The following is a 25959-nucleotide window of genomic DNA, read 5'->3' on the forward strand; positions in this document are numbered from 1 at the left end:
AAGGATCCTTTGAAGCTAGATCTATTTTTATCATTTTCAGTAGGTTTATCCACAAAATTTGAGGTAGTAATGATATTTATAACATCATTCGATTCATATATATAAAACTACCTTATTCGAAGGTTTAAACTTGAAATCACTAGAACATAGTTTAGTTAATTCTAAACTTGTTCACAAAGAAAAGTTAATCCTTCTAACTTGACTTTTAAAATCAACTAATAACATGTTATATATCTATATGATATGCTAACTTAATGATTTAAAACCTGAAAACACGAAAAACACCGTAAAACCGGATATGCGCCGTCGTAGTAACACCGTGGGCTGTTTTAGGTTAGTTAATTAAAAACTATGATAAACTTTGATTTAAAAGTTGTTCTTCTGAGAAAATTATTTTTCTTATGAACATGAAACTATATCCAAAAATCAAGGTTAAACTCAAAGTGGAAGTATGTTTTCCAAAATGGTCATCTAGACGTCGTTCTTTCGACTGAAATGACTACCTTTAAAAAAACGACTTGTAACCTGTATTTCTGACTATAAACCTATACTTTTTCTGTTTAGATTCATAAATTATAGTTCAATATGAAACCATAGCAATTTGATTCACTCAAAACGGATTTAAAACGAAGAAGTTATGGGTAAAACAAGATTGGATATTTTTTGATTGTTGTAGCTACGGGAAATATTGTACCAATTCTATACAAATCATATCCTAGCTAACTTATATTGTATTATACATGTATTCTAATATATTATGTAATCTTGGGATACCATAGACACGTATGCAAATGTTTTGACATATCATATCGACCCATGTATATATATTATTTGGAACAACCATAGACACTCTATATGCAGTAATGTTGGAATTATCTATACAGGGTTGAGGTTGATTCCAAAAATATATATACTTTGAGTTGTGATCTAGCCTGAGACGTATATACACTGGGTCGTGGATTGATCCAAGATAATATATATCGATTTATTACTGTACATCTAACTATGAACAACTAGTTGTAGGTTACTAACGAGGACAGCTGACTTAATAAACTTAAAACATTAAACGTATTAAAAATGTTGTAAATATATTTTGAACATATTTTGATATATATGTACATATTTGTTATAGGTTCGTGAATCGACCAATGGCCAGGTCTTACTTCCTGACGAAGTAAAAATCTGTGAAAGTGAGTTATAGTCTCACTTTTAAAATATAATATTTTAGGATAAGAATACGTGCAACTTTATAAATGTTTTACAAAATAGACACAAGTACATGAAACTACTTTCTATGGTTGAATGATCGAAGCTAAATATGCCCCTTTTTGCTTGGTAGCCTAAGAATTAGGAAACATCACTAATTTTGAGAATTAGTGCACGCCTAATTGACGCGAATCCTAAAGATAGATCTATTGGGCCTAACAAACCCCATCCAAAGTATCAGATTCTTTAGTACTTCGAGTTTTATATCATGTCCGATGGATGTCCCGAAATGATGGGGATATTCTTATATGCATCTTGTTAATGTCGGTTACCAGGTGTTCACCATATGAATGATTATTATCTCTATGTATGGGATGTATATTGAAATATGAAATCTTGTGGTCTATTACTACGATTTGATAAATATATAGGTTAAACCTATAACTCACCAACATTTTTGTTGACGTTTAAAGCATGTTTATTCTCAGGTGATTATTAAGAGCTTTCGCTGTTGCATGCTAATATATGGACAAGATTTGGAGTCAGCATGCTTGTATAATATTGTTTAAAACTGCATTCGAAATTTACTTTGTTGTAACATATTAATATTGTAAACCAATATGTATTGGTAGTGTGTAAGTGTGATATTTTTAGATTATCATTTTTGATAATCTAGGTGGTGTCCTTTCAACCTTGTCGATAAAATAAAGGTTATGGTTTGTTTTAAAAACGAATGCTGAAATGACTCGTCCATATTACTATAAACGTGGTACGTTATTCATTGGTCCCATAGCCAGGTATTTGACCTCTATATGATACGTTTTAGAAAATATTGCATTCGTTTCATAAAAAGCACACTATTATTATACATAATGCATGTTTTAAACAAGTGGACCATTATTTAAGAAATAATCCCCATAATACATCGGTTTCCAAATACTACACACGTGACATAACAGTCGAATATAATACATGACAAAGGTTTTATTGAATGCAACATTTCATTTAAACAAAAGCATGAGACTCCATGCACAGCTTGCTCAGATAATACAACAGCGGAAGACTTTCTTAAAGACCTGAGAATAAACATGCTTAAACAGTCAACACAAAGGTTGGTGAGATATATAGGTTTGGCATCGATATAAATATAGACCACAAGATTTCATAGTTATAAATATATGTACACTCGCAAGTGTATAAAAGTATTCTATAAGTTGTTGAGCGCTTCGGTAACCATACTTAACCATTAATATGGCATATTCCCTTTATTATGAAATCTCCCTACACTGTACCAAGTGTAGTAAAAACGAAGTACTATGCAACCGTTTACGATACTAGAGCGACTAGCCTGGTTAAGGTTGTCAAACCCGATAGATCTATCAATAGGATTCGCGTATACATGTTCTTACGACATGTAAATATTAGTTACCAAGCTATTAAGGAAGATATGCAAAGTGGTATAACTCAACGTAGAATATATTTTAAGTACTTGTGTCTATGGCGTAAAACATAAAATGGATGTATTCTCATCCCAAAATATTTGTAGAGTTTAAAAATGGGACTATATACTCACAGCAGTAAAAGTATATTAATAATAAGTTTTCAAATTATTAAAAATATGACCATCGTCCTTGGATTCACGAACCTATAACAATAATAACGATTTCGATAATAATACGACATATCAATAAAATAAAGCAAGTTCATAGAATACTTATATAATAATTTTTAACATTTTATGTTAGTAGTCCATTGTTAGTAGTCCAAAATAGTCCGAAAAGTCCAACAGTCCAATAATCGGTATATATATATATATAATCTTAGAATTACCCCACGACGTATTGTATACGCATTGTCTTTACATCAACCCAGAGACGTATTGTATACGTATTGTCTTAGAATTAACTGAGACGTATTGTGTACGTATTGTCTTAGGATTTATCAAAGCGTATTGTATACTTATTGTATTAGGACGTACCAAGAATATTATTATACATATATACAATCACAGAATTAACCAAGATTATAATATTTTGTTATACTACTGATAACATGTCCAAATATATATAGAATATAGGAAAAGTTAACAAGGATATGGTTAATATAGTTTTTATAATATAAATTTCGTCCATACAATGTTAATTTTTGTAGATTTTGTTTTGCTCGCCAAATATTCATTACAACTCCGTTTAAAGTGAATCAAATTGCTATGGATTCATTAAGAAGTAAATTTTACAAAACCAATTCGAAAAGTTCATCCCAAGTAGTAATTTTTAGAGCTTTACCCTCTTTTTGTGTCGGTGGACAGATTTGGAAAAATCCCAGCATCCACCCAATATATGATTTTTGATAAAATACTTCCACTTTGTCTAAAATCATGAAAAAAATACTGGAAGTCTTATTTATATATATTAACATATTTTCAAAGTCTTAGCCTCGAACTCAAAGTCTAAGATAGGTTTTTAATTCCCAACCCAAAATAGCCCGCTTTTTACCGAATGGAGATTAAAGGATATATGTTAAGTTTCAAGGTGTTCTTCATATGTACAAGTTATAAGTTCTTATATTAACTTAATATAACATCATAATACATATAAATAAGTGTTATTAGAGTTAATTTAGAAAGATTAGATTAGTTTTTCAAACAAGCTTGGTGTTCACCAAAACAAGTTCTAGTTTTTACAAGTTTTATAAGTATAATAAGATAGCAACTATACAAGAAATTGAACTAGGATTTTGAGAAGTATTTTACCTTGATTATGAAGAGGAAATTTGTTGAGATTAAAGTATGATATGAGAGCATTCAAGTGTGTGTTTTTAGTTTAAGAAAATGTGGAGTAAAAATGAGTTAAAATGGTCCTTATTTATAAGCTTATAATTTTGGCTTTTAGTGAAAATAACTAAGATAAGTTAAATTGTATTAAGTCATGCATGACATATTAAATTGATTAGCTCATGGATGACATATTACATAAATAATTTCAGATTTCTATTGGTATATACCAATAGTAAATACTTCTAGAAGCTATGTATAATACGGGTAAAAATACCGTATGAATGCGAGTAGAATTCTTTGAGATTATTGAACGGAAATACGAATATAGCTATCCTTTATATGTATTGGTATATTATAAAGTGTATTCAATACTTGTAAGGATGTATTTACACTCGTAATACATTATATGTAAATACATTTTAACATAAGTTAATTACGTCGTTTAAATAGTAATATATGTATATTGTTTGAAAACTCTTTAAATTAGTAGTATGAAAATATATATATATATATATATATATATATATATATATATATATATATATATATATATATATATATATATATATAATACTTTGTTAATATAATTAATGAGATATTTAATTATCATATTTTCAAGTTAAATATATATAAATCCATATATATACACAATAATTAATCAATTAAACAATTAAATCAAGTTATGACGTTCGTGAATCGTCAGAATAAAAGGGTGACCAAAAGCTTGTGTAAAACTCTCTTCGTAGGTTTAAGATTTATTAAAATTCATTGCTTATCAAGTCGGAATTATATAAAGATTAAGTTTAAATTTGGTCGGAAATTTTTGGGTTGTCACAGTACCTACCCGTTAAAGAAATTTCGTCCCGAAATTTGATCGAGGTAGTCATGGCTAAAAATAAGAATGTTATTATGACGAATATAAGTTGATTCATAGGGTTTTATCATGATTGAGAAATATGGATAAAATAATTCGATTACTCGAAACGTATGAGTGTAGCTATCTTAAAAGATTGAAATGAGAAAATAGGGATTCATCTTATCTTTTGACATCATCACGGTTGATCTCCAGATTAAATAAAATCTTTGTAATCTATATAAGATTTGATTTTTCGACGATTAAGAAAATTATGATCCTCTTCGATTTAATGCAATAATCTGTCTCGATTTCTCTGTCGGATATTTTACTATAAATCAACCTCCTACGTTTCCTTATTTCCACATCTCCCATCTTTTATACTTTCTTCCTTTCTTCGTACTTCCAAAATATTCGTCAATATGCTCCGTCCAGTTTTAATTCTTGATATATTCTTGACTATCACATCTGTCATTCTTCTTTTTCATCTTCCACCGGAGGAATCCATTAATTTCTACTATGCTCTTGGGTTTATAGTGTTCTTAGTTTTCCCGTGTCTTTATATTGCTATACGCATCGATATACACGGTTTGTAATTTCTGCGTTGTCTTCGTGCTTATATTTTTCCTTATATTTTGGAGTTTCATGCTTCCGTCTTCTTTTCTCGACTTCAAGTCAAGCGAATAATGGTCTAGAATTCATGGATATGAAATTCGGAATGAACATAGCTAATGCTCTAAGAGAGAAATTATAATAGCACAATTTGACTTGTGAAATTACCAGAATCCAAAGGAAAAGATAGAACTATCAATAGAATATGTTTTTGATATGTTTAGAGATTAGATTGAATGTAAGGGTCATGTAACATGGCACATGATGACGTTATGGTCTGTAAATCATTACGTTCCATTTAGAAACTCAGCATGACTTACTGTAATATAATCACGTTGATCAAGTGTCATTATATTATACTAACTCATGCTTCAGTTCCTAACACTACTTCAAAACATTCATATTTTAAACTCGAAGGTTCCAGAATTTAGAAACTAAAATAGTTTCTTTTATGATGTAACATAGATAGCGCGAAAAGATGAATTATTTTAGATAAGAATAGTTATGAAAATATCTTCAAAAATATGGAGGATGTTTATAATGAAAGATATGATGATATATTAGAATGTCTAATATCAGAGGATGATGAAGAATATTGTCCGCAAGGGTTTAGAGTAAGGAGCAAGGTATTCGTTAAAGACTTCAGCAGACACTGAATCATTTGGATTCTTTGAAGGCAGATTTAGTCCTTGTGATTTGTCCACAGCCTCCTTCAGGGTTTGCTCATTCCGTTTTCCAGTTTCAAACTTTCTCTTTTTCTGTGCTTTGCTAACACAATATTCTTTATCATCAACTTTTAACTGTTACGGTTGTCTACAGTTTCTGCTGCTTCTTTCAGCTTTTTCAAAACTTCATAGTACTGATACGTAGGCTAAAGTGCTATTCCGGAGTTCAGAATTATAATTCCAGGAGATAACGTTATATGTATATACAGAAATGATGTGAGATTCAAGAATAATTATTGATGCTTCCTGGGGTTTGGTATGGCAATTATTGTTACAAGATGTAGATGGGTACATGAAAAGGTTTTATAGTGATCTTTCAGAGAGATTTAAGTCAAAGAGCAATAAAGTTGCTGGTAAGCTTACTACTAATGTGGTGGAATATAAAAGGTTCCCCGGTGACGATGGCGAAAAGACAACATATATATCAAGGTTATAATAAGGCTACTCCGGATGAAAAGTTGAAGTTGTCTTTTTGGAGCTGTGAAAAAATTTGCTATTTTGAAAAAGGGATTGTAAAGTTATTTTGGGTAATAATAATGCTAAAGGATCTGACAAGGATACGTGTTGAACCTTTACTTAGGTTCAAGTGTCCTCCGGATGCATATCTATATGCATATATTCTTCGTATGTATCGTGTGATTGGTTCATTCTCTCGATTGTTCCTTAGTTGAGGTGTTTTCAAGAATTTTGAAGGGTTTGGATGCAGGTTATCATCGTCAATATCCGTATAATGAATTCGTCGTGAATCTTGAATGATACGAATATCTTTATGAGTTCTGTGAATGAAAGTGATGTTCTAGTATAGTTTGAATTTAAAGTATGATTTTGAAGGATGTAGGAATTTAAGATTGATGGCACTTCTTAAATTTTGACTTGGATTTTGATCTGTCAAAATCAGAATATGTAATTGAATTGGTATGGAAAATGGTTGTCTTGAATTTTGTAAAATGATGTATATTGCTATGAAAGGAGAGAGTATAATTAACGATTGTCGAAACATCATTGAAATGTACAGTGTAACATATTAATGTGAACTTAAGTATTTCTCGGGTATTACCTATCCGTTAAAATAAAATTTCACAAGTAATATTTTGTACAAAATAATTTTTATTACAGTCTTTATGAAAATATATGTATGTATATTTTCTTCAGATGTAATATGGATTTAATGAGTTAATATTATATTAATCTCATTTGGTTTACGGTTGGAACTAGAAATGAATAATCCCTAAAACTTTAGAGATTAAATAATCACCGCGGAATATTTCTTCAACATAAATGAAATAATGAATTAATACTTCATCACTCATTATTGTTGGTATCCCTCAGTGCCTGCGGTGCGTATGATGTTGATGCTCGTAATGCAGCTTGTGATGTTGTTGGTACTGCCGGTGCTGGTGCTGGTAGTGGTTTGATGTGAGTGTAGATGATGAGAATTTGTTTTGTTTTGTATTGTGAAAGAAGATGTTTAAAGTTTCTTGAATAAAAAGAAAGGTCAAGAGCTTTATAAAGGGAATGAAATGATGTAAGATGCACTTGCTAATGAAGTTTTGCTTTTCATGACAGTAAATTATAATTTTTTTTACTAAATAATTCACCATGCAAGATACGGAGTAAAGGTCGGATAGCCTCAATAATATTAGTAATATTATACTCGTTGCGACATATCCTGGAAAGGAGAGAGAAAATGGTGTTTTGAACACGTTCGCCGGTAAGTGCCTCATGTTCTTCACCGAGAGGCGAATTAGATTCATGAAACAGATCACCTTTTTATTGTCTAAATTGATTATTTCATCCACGAACCCACCCCCAATTCATCCAGAAGAGGTGATGACTAATTGGTTGGTTCATTACGGTTATACTGCTCTCGGAGCTTAAATGAAATTCCATATCGGAATAGGTTTTAGAATCCGATGAACTCGAGCTTTGTGAAGAATCCGCCTTACATGTTCAGAGGAATGATTGTTGATATGAAAAAGATTTAGGACTTAGATTGATATTCTTAATATATAATTTACATATGTATATTTAATACCAAAATCCCATAAGTTACAAAGGAATTTACGGAAGATGTCAGGCAAAGTCTACCGTGATAGTTATGATAAGATATGAATATGTGTCTATACACTACCTATGCAATAATTGCAGTAAGACGCGTCTAGACTTAAGATGATAAATAGGTAATTTCCGACAAGAATGATAAGCAAAACTTTTAATATGCAGATAATGTAGAAGTCCAGAATCACTAATACATCCTAACAACTATCAGTTAGACACACTAATGCAAGACCTGGTTCGCTAAGAACACCGCTCTGATACCAACTGAAATGACTCGTCTATATTACTATAAACGTGGTACGTTATTCATTGGTCCCATAGCGAGGTATTTGACCTCTATATGATACGTTTTAGAAAATATTGCATTCGTTTCATAAAAAGCACACTATTATTATACATAATGCATGTTTTAAACAACTGGGCGATTATTTAAGAAATAATCCTCATAATACATCGGTTTCCAAATACTACACACGTGACATAACAGTCGAATATAATACATGACAAAGGTTTTATTGAATGCAACATTTCATTTAAACAAAAGCATGAGACTCCATGCACAGCTTGCTCAGATAATACAACAGCGGAAGACTTTCTTAAGGACCTGAGAATAAACATGCTTAAACAGTTAACACAAAGGTTGGTGAGATATATAGGTTTGGCATTAATATAAATATAGACCACAAGATTTCATAGTTAAAAATATATGTACACTCGCAAGTGTATAAAAGTATTCTATAAGTTGTTGAGCGCTTCGGTAATCATACTTAACCATTATTGTGGCATATTCCCTTTATTATGAAATCTCCCTACACTGTACCAAGTGTAGTAAAAACGAAGTACTATGCAACCGTTTACGATACTAGAGCGACTAGCCCAGTTGGGGTTGTCAAACCCGATAGATCTATCAATAGGATTCGCGTATACATGTTCTTACAACATGTAAATATTAGTTACCAAGCTATTAGGAAAGATATGCAAAGTGGTACAACTCAACATAGAATATATTTTAAGTACTTGTGTCTATGGCGTAAAACATAAAATGCATGTATTCTCATCCCAAAATATTTGTAGAGTTTAAAAATGAGACTATATACTCATAGTAGTAAAAGTATATTAATAATAAGTTTTCAACTTATTAAAAATATGACCGCCGTCCTTGGATTCACGAACCTATAACAATAATAGCGATTCAGAGAATAATACGACATATGAATAAAATAAATCAAGTTCATAGAATACTTATATAATAATTTTTAACATTTTATGTTAGTAGTCCATTGTTAGTAGTCCTTTGTTAGTAGTCCAAAATAGTCCGAAAAGTCCAACAGTCTAATAATCGGTATATATATATATATACATATATATATATATATATATATATATATATATATATATATATATATATATATATATATATATATATATATATATATATATATATATATATATAATCTTAGAATTACCCCACGACGTATTGTATACGCATTGTCTTTACATCAACCCAGAGAGGTATTGTATACGTATTGTCTTAGAATTAACTAAGACGTATTGTGTACGTATTGTCTTAGGATTTATTAAAACGTATTGTATACTTATTGTATTAGGACGTACCAAGAATATTATTATTCATATATACAATCACAGAATTAACCAAGATTATAATATTTTGTTATACGACTGATAACATGTCCAAATATATATAGAATATAGGAAAACTTAACAAGGATATGGTTAATATAGTTTTTATAATATAAATTTCGTCCATACAACGTTAATTTTTATAGATTTTATTTTGCTCGCCAAATATTCATTACAACTCCGTTTAAAGTGAATTAAATTGCTATGGATTCATTAAGAAGTAAATTTTATAAAACCAATTTGAAAAGTTCATCCCAAGTAGTAATTTTTAGAGCTTTACCCTCTTTTTGTGTCGGTGGACAGATTTGGAAAAATCCCGGCATCCACCCAATATATGATTTTTGATAAAATACTTCCACTTTGTCTAAAATCATGAAAAAAATACTGAAAGTCTTACTTATATATATTAACATATTTTCAAAGTCTTAGCCTCGAACTCAAAGTCTAATATATGTTTTTAATTCCCAACCCAAAACAGCCCGCTTTTTACCGAATGGAGATTAAAGGATATATGTTAAGTTTCAAGGTGTTCTTCATACGTACAAGTTATAAGTTCTTATATTAACTTAATATAACATCATAATACATATAAATAAGTGTTATTAGAGTTAATTTAGAAATATTAGATTAGTTTTCCAAACAAGCTTGGTGTTCACCAAAACAAGTTCTAGTTTTTACAAGTTTTATAAGTATAATAAGATAGCAACTATACAAGAAATTGAACAAGGATTTTGAGAAGTATTTTACCTTGATTATGAAGAGGAAAGTTACTGAGATTAAAGTATGATATGAGAGCATTAAAGTGTGTGTTTTTAGTTTAAGAAAATGTGGAGTAAAAATGAGTTAAAATGGTCCTTATTTATAAGCTTATAATTTTGGCTTTTAGTGAAAATATCTAAGATAAGTTAAATTGTATTAAGTCATGCATGACATATTAAATTGATTAGGTCATGGATGATACATTACACAAATAATTGCAGATTTCTATTGGTATTACCAATAGTAAATACTTCTAGAAGCTATGTATAATACGGGTAAAAATACCGTATGAATGCGAGTAGAATTCTTTGAGGAAATTGAACGGGAATACGAATATAGCTATCCTTTATATGTATTGGTATATTATAAAGTGTATTTAAATACTTGTAAGGATGCATTTACACTCGTAATACATTATATGTAAATACATTTTAACATAAGTTAATTACGTCATTTAAATAGTAATATATATATATTGTTTGAAAACTCTTTAAATTAGTATTATGAATATATATATATATATATATAATACTTTGTTAATATAATTAATGAGATATTTAATTATCATATTTCCAAGTTAAATATATATAAATCCATATATATACACAATAATTAAACAATTAAACAATTAAATCAAGTTATGACGTTCGTGAATCGTCGGAATAAAAGGGTGACCAAAAGCTTGTGTAAAACTCTTTTTGTAAGTTCAAGATTTATTAAAATTCATTGCTTATCAATTCGGAATTATATAAAGATTAAGTTTAAATTTGGTCGAAAATTTCCGGGTTGTCACAAATGCAGTCTTTGAAAAACGTCTCATATAGAGGTCAAAACCTCGCAACGAAATCAATTAATATGGAACATTTATAATCAATATGAATGGGACATTTCACCCTAAACACTTGAGTGATATGAGTGATCTGCTAGTGAGAAGCCTAGTCATGTATACTCTACATCTGAGAGTTGGAAAGTACGCCTTTTTCACCATGGACGCGATTGAAATCTAGCGACTAAACAATCGAAGTTCGAAACTTTTATCCTACTTTCGAAAGATGTGACGACTTCTGATGAAGGCATAATAAAAGAATCCAATGGTAGGTAAGGGATAATCTAGAAGAGAATCTTATATTCCTGCTTTTTGCTTCAGGACAAGCAAAGCTAAGTGTGGGGTATTTGATATCGGCCAAAAAGTCACGTTTTACCCCCGATATTAAGCCCTAAATCAATAAAGTTCCAAACTTTGTCGCCAAAATAATATCTTTTCGGTTAATTTTGTAGATAAAGTAATTACAAAGGCGATGCAAAAAGAATCAAGTAAAACGGAGCTAAAACGAAGATTCTAGAGCGAAAACGGTGAAAGACAAGTTATGACCCAGGAAATCAAGTTACGATCCAGGAAAATTAGCAGACCAGGGCAGGCCATACGGATTTCCCAGCTTGCCATACAGCCTGCCACTATGGTAAACGGTGTGCCAGCATCCGGGCACCAAAAATGGCTTGCTCTGGCATACGACCATGGCATACGGCCTGCCATACGGCCAACCAGCCGTATGTCAGGAAAAGTTTTGCCTATTTAAGGAGATTTTTGCATTAATTTTTACACACACTCAATTTGTACTTCAATTTAGATTTTCAAGCTTTTTAGTTAGTTTTTAGTAGTAGCTGGCATAGCTTTTATTTTCCGGAAGAAATCCCGGCGAGTCCATGCGATCTCGGGCAGATTTCTTCAGCCTTTTCAGGTTTTTATCCGAAATGCTTATCTTATTAATTAAACATGTATTGTTATCATTTATGTTTAATAATGTGTTCCGATAATACCATGCTAGCTTAATTAATCTGTATGTTGCCATGATAGAAGTTTGGGTTAGCGTAGTTATGTGAAATTAGTACGGTTACTATCGTCATACTGAACTTGTGATTCCAGTAGATTTGTATGCTAGCATCTTAAGGATTGACCAACCTAGGTTGTAATCAGGGCTTGTCCACCTATATGAACTTAGCTACTTAATACAATTAAGACCCCTGGTTATACTGTATCTGAAGATTCTATGAACTCGGTATGGCCGGAACTTAGGAATTGAGACATGAATGACCTAGTATGCCTATTGACTGTTCTAAATAGACCTCTTAGGAGCTGGGAAGATCTAATTAGTGCCTTAACTATGTGACATAATCCTATTGCATGTTCTTGTTTGATTGTTACCCTAAGATTAAGTCATATTAATTGTTTAGGTATCTATTAGGTTTCTATCTGGTTTACTTTTAGTAAGTCAATTGTAATGCTGTATAATGTTTAGATTGGTATGATCTCATTAGTATGATGAAATGGTTGTTAGTTTTCATTAATGTTTTGTCCACTTAACCCGACGGACTCCTTCTGTTTGTGATGAGTTTTCAATCAATACGGCATGTTGTTATTCAGTTATCCAAATTGATAACGAGGGTTAGGATTAGAACTCAACTCACTAATAAACCTAGTGCTTTACTGAGGATAACCTCCTAGGTATAGTTACCTTTCAATTATACAACCACGTGACATACTTTTCACTACTCAACGAGAACTCCGAGAGTCTAGAGATAAGTAGGTCTTTGTAATTGGCTCATCTAACCAGATCTACACTATTCTAAGTATAGCTTTAACATAAACAGAATTACCTTTCCCTAGCCCAAACTGATATCTTGATCAACATTTCCCTGATCTGCATACTCCAGATATCCCACCATCATCTTTACTTTTCCGCAATTTGGACTATTAGCTTAAAACCAACTACTATCCTTTATCTAGGTAATTTAACTAAAGACAATTATCCACTTGATCTTCAATTTGTTAAACCATTCAAAAGTACGAACCTAGGTTAACTTACACCTTCTACCTTAGAAAGTTAAAAATAAATTTAGGCTTCGCAAAATATAAATAATAAACCACTGTTCTCACCTCCCGATAACTGATTTGACGCCTTGCGGCAGAACGACACCGCATAAATAAAACTGTCATTTTCGATCATATTAGTAGATAAGTTGGTTCATGCAAGCATTCTTAGGGAGGTATGGAAAATTGGGTTGCAAATCCTGTTTTGGTCAAAAAAGGAGATGGCTCATGGCGCATGTGCGTCAATTTTAAAGATATTAATAAGGCATGCCCTAAGGAAAACTATCCTTTACCTGAGATTGACTGAAAAGTTGAATCTCTTTCTAGTTTCAGGTTCAATTTTTTTTTGACGCGTATATGGGGTATCACCAGATTCAGATGGAAGAGGAGGATGAGGATAAAAACGCATTCTACAGCGATCAGGGTATTTATTGCTACATAAAAATGCCCTTCGGGTTAAAAATGTGGGGGCGACATATCAGAGGGTAGTGGGTGTGGTGTTCAAGTATCAAAGTGGTTGGAACCTCGAAGCTTACGTAGATGATTTGGTCATCAAAAGGAATACAGAGGTACAACTGCTGGCCGATATCTTGGAGACATTTGACTCTCTGCGAAAAATCAATATGAAGCTTAATCCTACAAATTGAATTTTTGGGGAAGAAGAAGGCAAGTTCTTGGGGCATATAGTTATGCCAATAGGAATTAAGGCTAATCACAATTAAAGTTATAAATCGAATGAACTCCCCATAATCAAGAAAAGAAGTTCAAAGTTTGACCGGCAAGTTGGCTGCGCTAACGAGATTCCTGTCAAAAGCTGCGGAGCGGTCATTACCATTTTTCCAGACTCTAAAAAATTCATTGAAAAAGTCAGACTTTAGGTGGACTGAGGAAGCCAAAAAAGCTTTCATCGAGATGAAGACGCTCTCCTTAAGGAGCTGCCTACTTTGACTACGCCTATAGGGGAGAGATGTTAATGCTGTATCTTGCAACTTCAAAGGAGGCCATCAGTTCCGTTCTCGTTGCAGATAGGGGTAGGTATGTCTCATTTTAAGACTTGAAATACTTACTGAATGTAATGTTTACTGTGTATTACCCACTATTTTATCGCCGGTACAAATGCTTGTGTATTTTATCAGCAAAGCACTTAGCGGCATCGAAGTTAACTATCCACTTATTGAAAAACTTGTGTATGCGCTAGTACACACAGCTCGTCAACTGCGAAGGTACTTCCAGGCACTCCCAATGGTGGTGTTAACTGACCAACCAATAATACAGGTATAAGTCACGGCACGCGTATCCCAATCTCTTATTTACACAATCTTGTAAGACGCTAAATACGCGCCTGAATTAATTATGATTTGCTGATAACATGTGATGACAGGTGTTGTACAAGTCCGAGGTTTTGGGTAGATTGGCTAAGTGGGCCATTGAATTGGGAGATCATGAAATTAATTACTCCTCGCACACAGTGGTAAAAGGCCATATACTTACAAATTACTTAGCTGAAACAACAGGAGAAGTAGAGGCGCTCGCGAAAAGCACTATAACAGGCTGTGACAAAAATCAGGTCTGGAAATTATATACAGATGGAGCTTGTGGACCCAAAGGCGCCAGCGCTATACTGGTCCTCACAAGTCCTGATGGAGAAGAGTATACTTATGCACTCCAATTCACGTTTTCTGCGGCTAACAACAAGTCTGAGTATGAAGCATTGCTATCTAGGATGCGCATAGCGCAAAAACTTGGAATAAAGCACTTTGACGAGTAAGTGGACTCACAGTTACTCGCTAACTAGGTCAATGGATCGTTTGGGGCGCATGAAGCTTCTATACAGCGATATATGGAGCTGGTTCACGAATTGGCAAATGAATTCGATGTTTTTAGGTTAACGCAGGTACCTAGGGGGCAAAACAAGGAAGCATATGAGCTGAGAAAGTTGGGCGCCCTGTCCCTCGATCATCTGCGTAAAAACGTTTGGGTTGAAGTGCTAACAAAAAAATCTATTAATGAAAAATCAATTGTTGCGCCAATCGAGGAGTAAAACCCAAATTGGATGACAACCATTAGTGAAATTGTTAACCGAGGGTGAACTTCCCGCAGACGAAAAAGAAGTGCGAAAGATTCGCATGAAAGCCACAATGTACGCGTTAATCGAAGGTGTCTTATATAGGAAGTCTTATCTAGGGCCAAGCCTGCTGTGCATTGGACCTAATTAGGCTAAAGAGGTACTTCGAGATGTTCACGAGGGTTCTTGTGCCTTGCACTCAGGATACAGAACTATCGCTGTAAAAGTGATGCGCACAGGGTATTACTGGCCCACCATTCACAGCGATGCAGCAGAAACTGTAAGGACGTACCAATCGTGTCAATAGCATTCACCGATAAGTCGAGCACCACAGCATCCTATGATACCGATAACGGCAGCGTGGTCGTTCAGTTAATGGGTCATCGACATTGTCAGCCCTATCATTGCGTGCTCACGTATGCATGAAATAATACACTTATGTAATACTTTGCAATATACGGCTTTAACAGTATTTACATTGTCATTGCTTGCTCAGGAGGAATAAAGTTCTTGGTGGTAGCAAAGGCATTGGCAACAATTACTAGCAGGCGCATTCGTAACTTCTTTTGGGAAGCTATTGTGTTCAGGTTTGGTATCCCCAATGAAATTGTCAGCAACAACGGTAATCAGTTTGAAGGTGAGCCTTTCAGGAGCTGATGTCAAGAGCTGAATATCAAGTAGTCATTTACTTCGGTCGCTCACCCACAGGCCAATGGCCAATGTGAAGTAACAAACAGAGATATCATAAGGGGAATAGAGGCGCGCCTGGGCTTGTATGGAAATGAGTGGGTTGATGATCTCCCGAGTTTCTTGTGGGCACATCGCACTACTCATAAAAATAGCACAGGAGAGACACCGTTCAGCTTGGTTTATGGGACGAAAGTAGTAATCCCCGCTAAATTAATGGTTCCTACGAAGCAGATACGTAGCTTCAATGAGTCAAGTAATGATGAAGGCTTGTGCGCTAACCTAGAAGTGCTAGAAGAGCGCAGAGAGATAGCTACCATACGCGAAGCTGCCAATAAGCAAAAAATCTCTAAGTATTACGATAAGCGTGTCAAGCCTATGTCGTTCAGAATTGGGAATTTTCTATGGCACTACAATGAGGCAAGTCGAACAGAACATATTGGGAAGCTGGGGCCCAACTAGGAAGGCCCTTATGAAGTTATTGGCGTAAGTGCAATGGGATCTTATATCCTGACAGGAATAAATGGAGAACGAGTACCTCGTACTTAACATGCAACCAATTTGATAAGATGTAACATATAATTGTCAGGCTGCAACACTAAGGATTGATCACCCTACCTTTTAAGCACTTGCATTTTTTAGTTTACTTAAAATGTTTCTTTATTTACTTGTAAGACAATTCGTATTTCTTTCATGGTTGCAATAAGTTGTCATTTGGATATGAGTTGAGATTTAATTTATTTTGTAATGAGTAAATTTAATTTTTTTAATAGAAGTGTTTGGTTACATTTTGATGCAAAATATGATAGCAATTACTTGCACCTGCCTCCTTAAGGGATGATCTCTAGCTCCCGTGTGGCAGAAGCCTCTTTGGTTACAAGGCTAGTTTTAGGGTGGTTAACAGGCATTGGTTTGCCTAGACCAACACACTCTCGCAGACTAGAAGACTGCAAGTCATGACTATAAACAACCAGCATTGGGGTTGCTTGCCCACTAACCTAAGTGTTGGTTCACTTGGAAGAATCTGGATATGTTACTTAGTAATGCAATGAAAAACGTCGACTATGTACACAATAGTATGACGTCAGTTAGCATTATTAAATTTGGAGTATAAACGAGTGTACATTGGTTTGTATGCAAATAAAAATTTATGTTTTAAGAACTTAATACACCTAGTGACGCGAACAATATAATAAGAAAAGATATTGAATTACTTTACTTATTCAAAAAAGACGCAATGTAGAGCATTGGCTACATTATACTATTAAAAAAGAAGTGAATAAATCACAAAAGTTAAACTGGCACGCAGGCCGTTCGGATTACAATGAAATTAAAATATAAACTACGTGGCTTATCAGGAACGTTGCCCTACACTAACGGTAACGATCCTTCGAACCCTCGCCCGCAGCGATCAGGAGGATTGCCCCATGTAAACAGAAAATGAAAAAACTAAACTAAGGGAGAGGGACACACCAATGGTGTTAAAATGAAATGTCCCATTCATATCGATTATAAACGTTTCATATTAATTGATTTCGTTGCGAGGTTTTGAACTCTATATGAGATGTTTTTCAAGTACTGCATACGATTTTTAAAACAACCATAACCTTTATTTTATCAATAAAGGTTTAAAAGCATTACGAAGATTATCAGACAATGATAATCTAAAATATAACGTTTACACATGACCATTTCAAAAGGGTTTACAAAAATATTACGATGATTTAAGTTCTTTGAATGCAGTTTTAAACAATATAATATAAGCATGCAGACTCCAAATCCTGTCTTTATTTAGCATGCAATAGCGGAAGCTCTTAACAATCACCTGAGAATAAACATGCTTAAAACGTCAACACAAATGTTGGTGAGTTATAGGTTTAGCCTATACATTTATCAAATCATATTAATAGACCACAAGATTTCATATTTCAATTTCTCATAATCAACATGCATGCATATCAGCAATCTGCATAAAAATCATTTAAATGGTGAACACCTGGTAACCGACATTAACAAGATGCATATAGAATATCCCCATCATTCCGGGACATCCTTCGTACATGATAAAATTTCGAAGTACTAAAGCATCCGCTACAACGGATGGGGCTTGTTGGACCCAATAGATCCATCTTTAGGATTCACGTCAATTAGTGGACTGGTTCACTAATTCTTAGGTTACCAAGACAAAAAGGGGCATATTCAGCTTCGATCATTCAACCATATAATGTAGTTTCACGTACTTGTGTCTATTTTTTAAAACATTTATAAAACTGCATGTATTCTCATCCCAAAAATATTAGATTTTAAAAGTGGGACTATAACTCACTTTCACAGATTTTCTTCGTCGGAAAAACAACTCTTGGCCACGGGTCGATTCACGAACCTATAACAAATATGTACATATATATTAAAGTATGATCGAAATATATTCACAACATTTTTTATTACGTTTTAACGATTTAAGTTTGTTAAGTTAGCAGTCCAACGTTAGTAATCTACAACTAGTTGTCCACAGTTAGATGTACAGAAATAAATCAATATATATTATCTCGAATCAATCCACGACCCAGTGTATACAAGTCTCAGGCTCAATCACAACTCAAACTATATATATTATTTTGGAATCAACCTCAACCCTGTATAGCTAACTCAAGCATTAGTGCATATAGAGTGTCTATGGTTGTTCCCAAATAATATATATAGATGGGTCGATATGATATGTCAAAACATTGTATACGTATATATGGTATCCCAAGATTACATAATATATGTTAGAATACATGTGTAATACAATATATGTTAGTTAAGTTATGATTTGTATAGATTTGTTACAAATTTCACGTAGCTACAACACGCAAAATTATCCAATCTTGTTTTACCCATAACTTCTTTCGTTTTAAATCCGTTTTTAGTGATTCACGTTGCTATGGTTTCATAATGAACTGAAATTTATGAAAATAAACAGAAAAAGTAAAAGTTTATAGTCGGAAATACAAGTTACAAGGCGTTTTTGTAGATGTAGTCATTTCAGTCGAAAGAACGACTTCTTGATGACCATTTTGAAAATATACTTCCATTTTGAGTTTAACCATGATTTTTGGATATATTTTCATGTTCATAAGAAAAGTCGTTTTCCCTGAAGAATAGCTTTTAAATCAAAGTTTATCATAGTTTTTAATTATCCAAACCAAAACAGCCCCCCGTTTCTCTACGACGGCGTATGTCTGGTTTTACGGTGTTCTTCGTGTTTTCAGGTTTTAAATCATTAAGTTAGCATATAATATAGATATATAATATATAACATGTGTTTAGTTGATTTTAAAGTTAAGTTAGAAGGATTAACTTTGTTTGCGAACAAGTTTATAATTAACTAAACTATGTTCTAGTGATTACAAGTTTAAATCTTTGAATAAGACAGTTATATATATATGAATCGAATGATGTTATGAACATCATTACTACCTCATGTTTAGTAGGTAAACCTACTGGAAGTGACAAGAAATGATCTAGCTTCAAAGGATCCTTGGATGGCTTGAAGTTCTTGAAGTAGAATCATGACACGAAAATAAGTTCAAGTAAGATTTTTACTCGAATTAAGATAGTTTATAGTTATAGAAATCGAATCAAAGTTTGAATATGAATATTACCTTGAATAAGAAAGATAACCTACTATAAATAACAAAGGTTTCTTGATCTTATATGATTACTTGGAATGGATTAGAAAGCTTGGAAACTTGCAAACTTGAAAGTATTCTTGATTTTATGAAACTGGAACTTATAGAATTTATAAAGAACACTTAGAACTTGAAGATAGAACTTGAGATAGATCAATTAGATAAAGAAAATTGAAGAATGAAGGTGTTTGTGTGTGTTTTGGGTCATTGGTATATGGATTAGATATAAAGGATATGTTACTTAGTAAATAACATTCATGCTAGTTTGTTTTATTGTAAATAATTCATGAATGATTTATCATACTTATGTAATTTTGTGTAATCATTCATGCTAGTTGCCAAATGATGGTTCCCACATGTTTAGGTGACTCATTAAGGCTGTTAAGAGCTGATCATTGAAGTGTATTTACCAATAGTAAATACATCTAGAAGCTGGGTATTGTACGAGTATGAAATACGGGTGCATACGAGTAGAATTGTTGATGATAATGAACGAGAATGTAATTGTAAGCATTTTTGTTAAGTAGAAGTACTTTGATATGTGTCATGAAATCTTTCAAAAGTGTATTAATACATCTTAATACACTACATGTACATACATTTTAACTGAGTCGTTAAGTCACCGTTAATCGTTACATGTAAGTGTTATTTTGAAACCTTTAAGTTAACAATCTCATTTAATGTTGTTAATCCATTGTTTATTATATCTAATGAGATGTTAAATTATCATATTATCATGATAACATGGTGTATGAATATATATATATATATATATATATATATATATATATATATATATATATATATATATATTAAAACATCGTTACAACGATAATCGTTACATATATAACTCGTTTCGAAACTCTTAAGTTAGTAGTCTTATTTTACATATGTAGTTCATTGTTAACAAAATTAATGATATATTTAATTATCATTTTATCATGTTAAACATAGTGTATCAAAATCTTAATGTGATTCATATGTATTTAGTAAGATGTTATAACGATAATTGTTATATATATCGTTTCGAGTTTCTTAATTCAATAGTTTCATTTTTATGTATATAACTCATTGATAATATACTTAGTGAGATACTTACTTATTATAATCTCATGTTAACTATATATATCCATATATATATCATCATGTAGTTGTTACAAGTTTTAAACGTTCGTGAATCGCCGGTCAACTTGGGTGGTCAATTGTCTACATGAAACCTATTTCAATTAATCAAGTCTTAACAAGTTTGATTGCTTAACATGTTTGAAAAATTTAATCATATAAATATCAAATTCATTTAATATATAAACATGGAAAAGTTTGGGTCACTACAGTACCTACCTGTTAAATAAATTTCGTCCCGAAATTTTAAGCAGTTGGAGGTGTTGACGCATCTTCTGAAAATAGGTGCGGGTATTTTAGCTTCATCTGATCTTCATGCTCCCAAGTGAACTCGGGTCTGCTACTAGCATTCCATCGAACCTTAACAATTGGTATCTTATTTTGCTTAAGTCTTTTAACCGCACGATCCACTATTTCGACGGGTTCTTCGATGAATTGAAGTTTTTTGTTGATTTGGATTTCGTCTAAAAGAATAGTGAGATCTTCTTTAGCAAAACATTTCTTCAAATTCGAGAAGTGGAAAGTTTTATGTACAGCCGCTAGTTGTTGAGGTAACTTAAGTCGATAAGCTACTGGTCCGGCACGATCAATAATCTTGAATGGTCCGACGTACCTTGGATTTAGTTTCCCTCGTTTACCAAATCGAACAACGCCTTTCCAAGGTGAAACTTTAAGCATGACCATCTCTCCAATTTTAAATTCTATATCTTTTCTTTAAATATCCCCATAGCTCTTTTGTCGACTTTGGACGGTTTTCAACCGTTGTTTAATTTGGATGATTTTCTCGGTAGTTTCTTGAATTATCTCTGGACCCGTAATCTGTCTATCCCCCAATTCACTCCAACATATCGGAGACCTGCACTTTCTACCATAAAGTGCCTCGAACGGTGCCATTTTAATACTTGAGTAGTAACTGTTGTTGTAGGAAAATTCTGCTAACGGAATATGTCGATCCTAACTGTTTCCAAAATCAATAACACATTCTCATAGCATATCTTCAAGAGTCTGTATCGTCCTTTCACTCTGCCCATCAGTTTGTGGATGACAGGTAGTACTCATGTCTAGACGAGTTCCCAATGCTTGCTGTAATGTCTGCCAAAACCTTGAAACAAATCTGCCATCTCTATCAGAGATAATAGAGATTGGTATTCCATGTCTGGAGACGACTTCCTTCAAGTATAAACACGTCAACTTTTCTATTTTATCATATTCTCTCATTGGCAGAAAGTGTGCTGACTTGGTGAGATGATCGACTATTACCCAAATAGTATCATAACCATTTGCAGTCCTTGGAAATTTAGTAATGAAAACCATGGTAATGTTTTCCCATTTTCATTCCGGGATTTCAGGTTATTGAAGTAGACCTGATGGGTTTTGATATTCAGCTTTGACCTTAGAACACGTCAAACATTCTCCTACATATCTAGCAATATTGGCCTTCATACCCGACCACCAAAAGTGCTTCTTGAGATCTTTATACATCTTTCCTGCTCCGGGATGTATTGAGTATCTGGTTTTATGTGCTTCCTTAAGTACCATTTCTCTCACATCTCCAAACTTTGGTACCCAAATTCTTTTAGCCCTATACCGGGTTCCGTCTTTCCGAATATTAAGATGTTTCTCTGATCCTTTGGGTATTGATGCGCCTCCTTTATTTGAGAAGTAAAGTTAGTATGAATAATTATATTCATAGTTTTTACTCGAATAGGTTCCCTGTCCTTTCTGCTCAAGGCGTCGGCTACCACATTTGCCTTCCCTGGGTGATAACGAATCTCAAAGTCATAATCATTCAACAATTCAATCCACCTACGCTGCCTCATGTTCAGTTGTTTCTGATAAAATATATGTTGGAGACTTTTGTGATCGGTATATATAATACTTTTGACCCCATATAAGTAGTGCCTCCAGTTCTTTAATGAACAAACAACAGCACCTAATTCCAAATCATGAGTCGTATAATTTTGCTCGTGAATCTTCAATTGTCTAGACACATAAGCAATTACCTTCGTTCGTTGCATTAATACACAACCCAAACCTTGCTTTGAGGCATCACAATATATCACAAAATCATCATTTCCTTCAGGCAATGACAATATAGGTACCGTAGTTAGCTTTTTCTTCATTAATTGAAACGCTTTATCCTGCTCATCCTTCCATTTAAATTTCTTCCCTTTATGCGTTAATGCAGCCAAGGGTTTTGCTATTTTGGAAAAATCTTGGATGAATCTTCTGTAGTAACCAGCCAATCCTAAAAATTAGCGTATACGCTTCGGAGTTTTCGAGTTTTCCCAGTTTTCAACGGTTATAATATTTGACGGATCCACCTGAATACTTTCCTTGTTTACTACGTGACCGAGGAATTGAACTTCTTCCAACCAAAATGCCCACTTTGAAAACTTAGCGTACAATTTTTCTTTCCTCAACAATTCTAGCACTTTTCTCAAATGTTTTTCATGCTCTTGATCATTCTTTGAGTAAATAAGTATGTCATCGATGAACACAATCACAAACTTGTCAAGATATGGTCCACACACTTGATTCATGAGGTCCATGAACACAGCTGGTGCATTAGTTAATCCAAACGGCATAACCATAAACTCATAATGACCGTAACGCGTTCTGAAAGCAGTCTTCGGAATATCATCCTCCTTCACCCGCATTTGATGATACCCAGAACGTAAATCGATCTTTGAATAAACTGATTGTGATGACCCGTCCTAATCCACCTGGACAAAGTCTTCAACATCTGGTCCCATAGCGAGGTGCTGACCTAAATATGCCATGAATGACTCCATGTAATATCCTACGTTTGAGCAAATGCACAGCGGAAGGTTTCTTTCATACCTGAGAATAAACATGCTTAAAAGTGTCAACCAAAAGGTTGGTGAGTTCATAGGTTTATCATAACAATCATTTCAATATCTAAATAGACCACAAAATTTCATATACACAAACGTTTTAATAAAAATATTTTAAGTGGTTGAGCACTTGGTAACCATACTTAACTTTTAATCAACGTCGCATATTCCCTTTATTATGAAATCTCACTACACCGTACCAAGTGTAGCCTACAAAACGAAGTAATGTGCAACCGTTGAATACTGGTCGTCCAGTCCGGTTGGGGTCGTCAGGCCCGATAGATCTATCAACAGGATTCGCGTTTACAATACCACATGTAAATAAATAGTTACCAAGCTATTAGGGAAGATATGCAGGGTGGTACAACTCAACGTACAATATATTTTAAGTACTTGTGTCTATCTCGTAAACATTTATAAAAGCATCGCATGTATTCTCAGCCGAAAAATATATATTACAAAAGCAATTAAAAAGGGAGCAAATGAAACTCACCATATTGTATTTTGTAGTAAAAATACATATGACAATATAATACACAATGCAAGGTTGTCCTCGGATTCACGAACCTATATCATTTATATATGTTAACACATATAATGATAGTCGAACAAATTTATATATTATTAGTGATTTAATTGTTATTTTAATTAGGTGTTTTATTAATAACTTAATTAATTATATTTATTAATATAAATTTTAATATAGTTATTTTAGTTGTAGTAAAGATAGTTTTACATAACTAACAATTATTTGATAAAATAATATTGATAATAATAACTAATAAATTGTTTTATTTTATAATAATAATAGTAATGATAACAAAGATGATAGTTTTTATAAAAATGATACTCTTAATAATAATGATAAAAATAATGACTTTAATAAAAATGAAATTTTTTTTTTAGTAAAATGATAAGTTTAATAACAATAATAATGAAAATAATATTTTTTTTTTATAATAATATTTAATACTTAATATTAATAATAATAGTAACAATAACACTAATAATAATAATAATAATACTAATAATAATAATAATAATAATAATAATAATAATAATAATAATAATAATAATAATAATAATAATAAGAATAATAATAATAATAATAATAATAATAATAATAATAATAATAATTTTAAAATGATACTTAATAATACTTATTATTACTAATCATAATATTAACAATATTAATACTAATAACCATAACCATATTACTTATATAAGAATAATATTAATTAGAGTAGTATACTACCTTTTAAAGGAATATGGCTCAAAAAAAATAAATTATCCCAGCCCGGGCTCGAACCCGAGACCTCTCGGTTAACCATCAACACTTCAAACCATCTAACTGTCTCAACTTTTCTGATCTAACTCCTAAATTAAATCTATTAACCCCTTTAACTGTGATCTTTTTCCTCTTCAATCATCTAATCGACCCAAGCAAAAACAATCATAATCATCTTGAATCATCATCAAATCATACACATACATAACCTAAAATCTCCATCAAGATCACCATATTTCATTTCGTCATCATCATATACATCATGATCATCATCGTCATTTAAATAATGTGTATGTGTGTGTTATCGTTGAATAAGAAAACAGAAACATATAAGTTTGAAATTCGTGATCCAACAAGTCTCCGGCCCAAATATAAAACTAGAATCATGATAGCCCAATGCAACCATCATTAAGCTACCTGATCCAATATCAATTTAATTGTAAAGAAGCTCGATTGATTGTGAGATGTTGTGGGGTTTGTCTGCCACTTAAGGAACAAGAAAAGGAAATGTGAAATTATCATCAACAACCTCGTGACTCACTTCATTGTTTTCATCCCAATCATCATCATTCTTATTAAAAAAATAAACGGAAAAGGGATCACAACTGTAGCAGTAGCAAGATAGTAGCACCACGATGGTGCTTGGTTTGTGTTCGAGTTTGACAACAAGAGATAGAACAGTAGCTACAGCTGTAGTTTCTTTAATCGATACAGAAACACGTAAAAGCAGCAATGAGTGTTTAGGGTCTTGCGGTGGTGATGATAG

The 25959-nt window shown here is 32.7% G+C and overlaps 2 protein-coding genes across 2 annotated transcripts; both read left to right on the forward strand.

Moving 5' to 3' along the window:
- The first annotated feature begins 14466 nt into the window (after nt 1–14466).
- Nucleotides 14467–15267, forward strand: LOC139899153 (uncharacterized). Its single transcript, XM_071881982.1, has 3 exons — nt 14467–14534; nt 14636–14774; nt 14881–15267. The coding sequence occupies exons 1-3, from the start codon at nt 14467–14469 to the stop codon at nt 15265–15267; spliced, it is 594 nt and encodes a 197-aa protein (XP_071738083.1).
- A 72-nt stretch (nt 15268–15339) lies between these two features.
- LOC139899164 (uncharacterized) lies at nt 15340–16713 on the forward strand. The gene is made up of 3 exons (XM_071881989.1): nt 15340–15463; nt 16061–16173; nt 16273–16713. Exons 1-3 carry the CDS (start codon nt 15340–15342, stop codon nt 16711–16713), a joined length of 678 nt encoding a protein of 225 aa, XP_071738090.1.
- The last annotated feature ends 9246 nt before the right edge of the window (nt 16714–25959 follow it).

Source organism: Rutidosis leptorrhynchoides, chromosome 1 (assembly GCF_046630445.1).
Source record: "Rutidosis leptorrhynchoides isolate AG116_Rl617_1_P2 chromosome 1, CSIRO_AGI_Rlap_v1, whole genome shotgun sequence".
In the NCBI taxonomy this organism is placed as follows: Eukaryota; Viridiplantae; Streptophyta; class Magnoliopsida; order Asterales; family Asteraceae; genus Rutidosis; species Rutidosis leptorrhynchoides.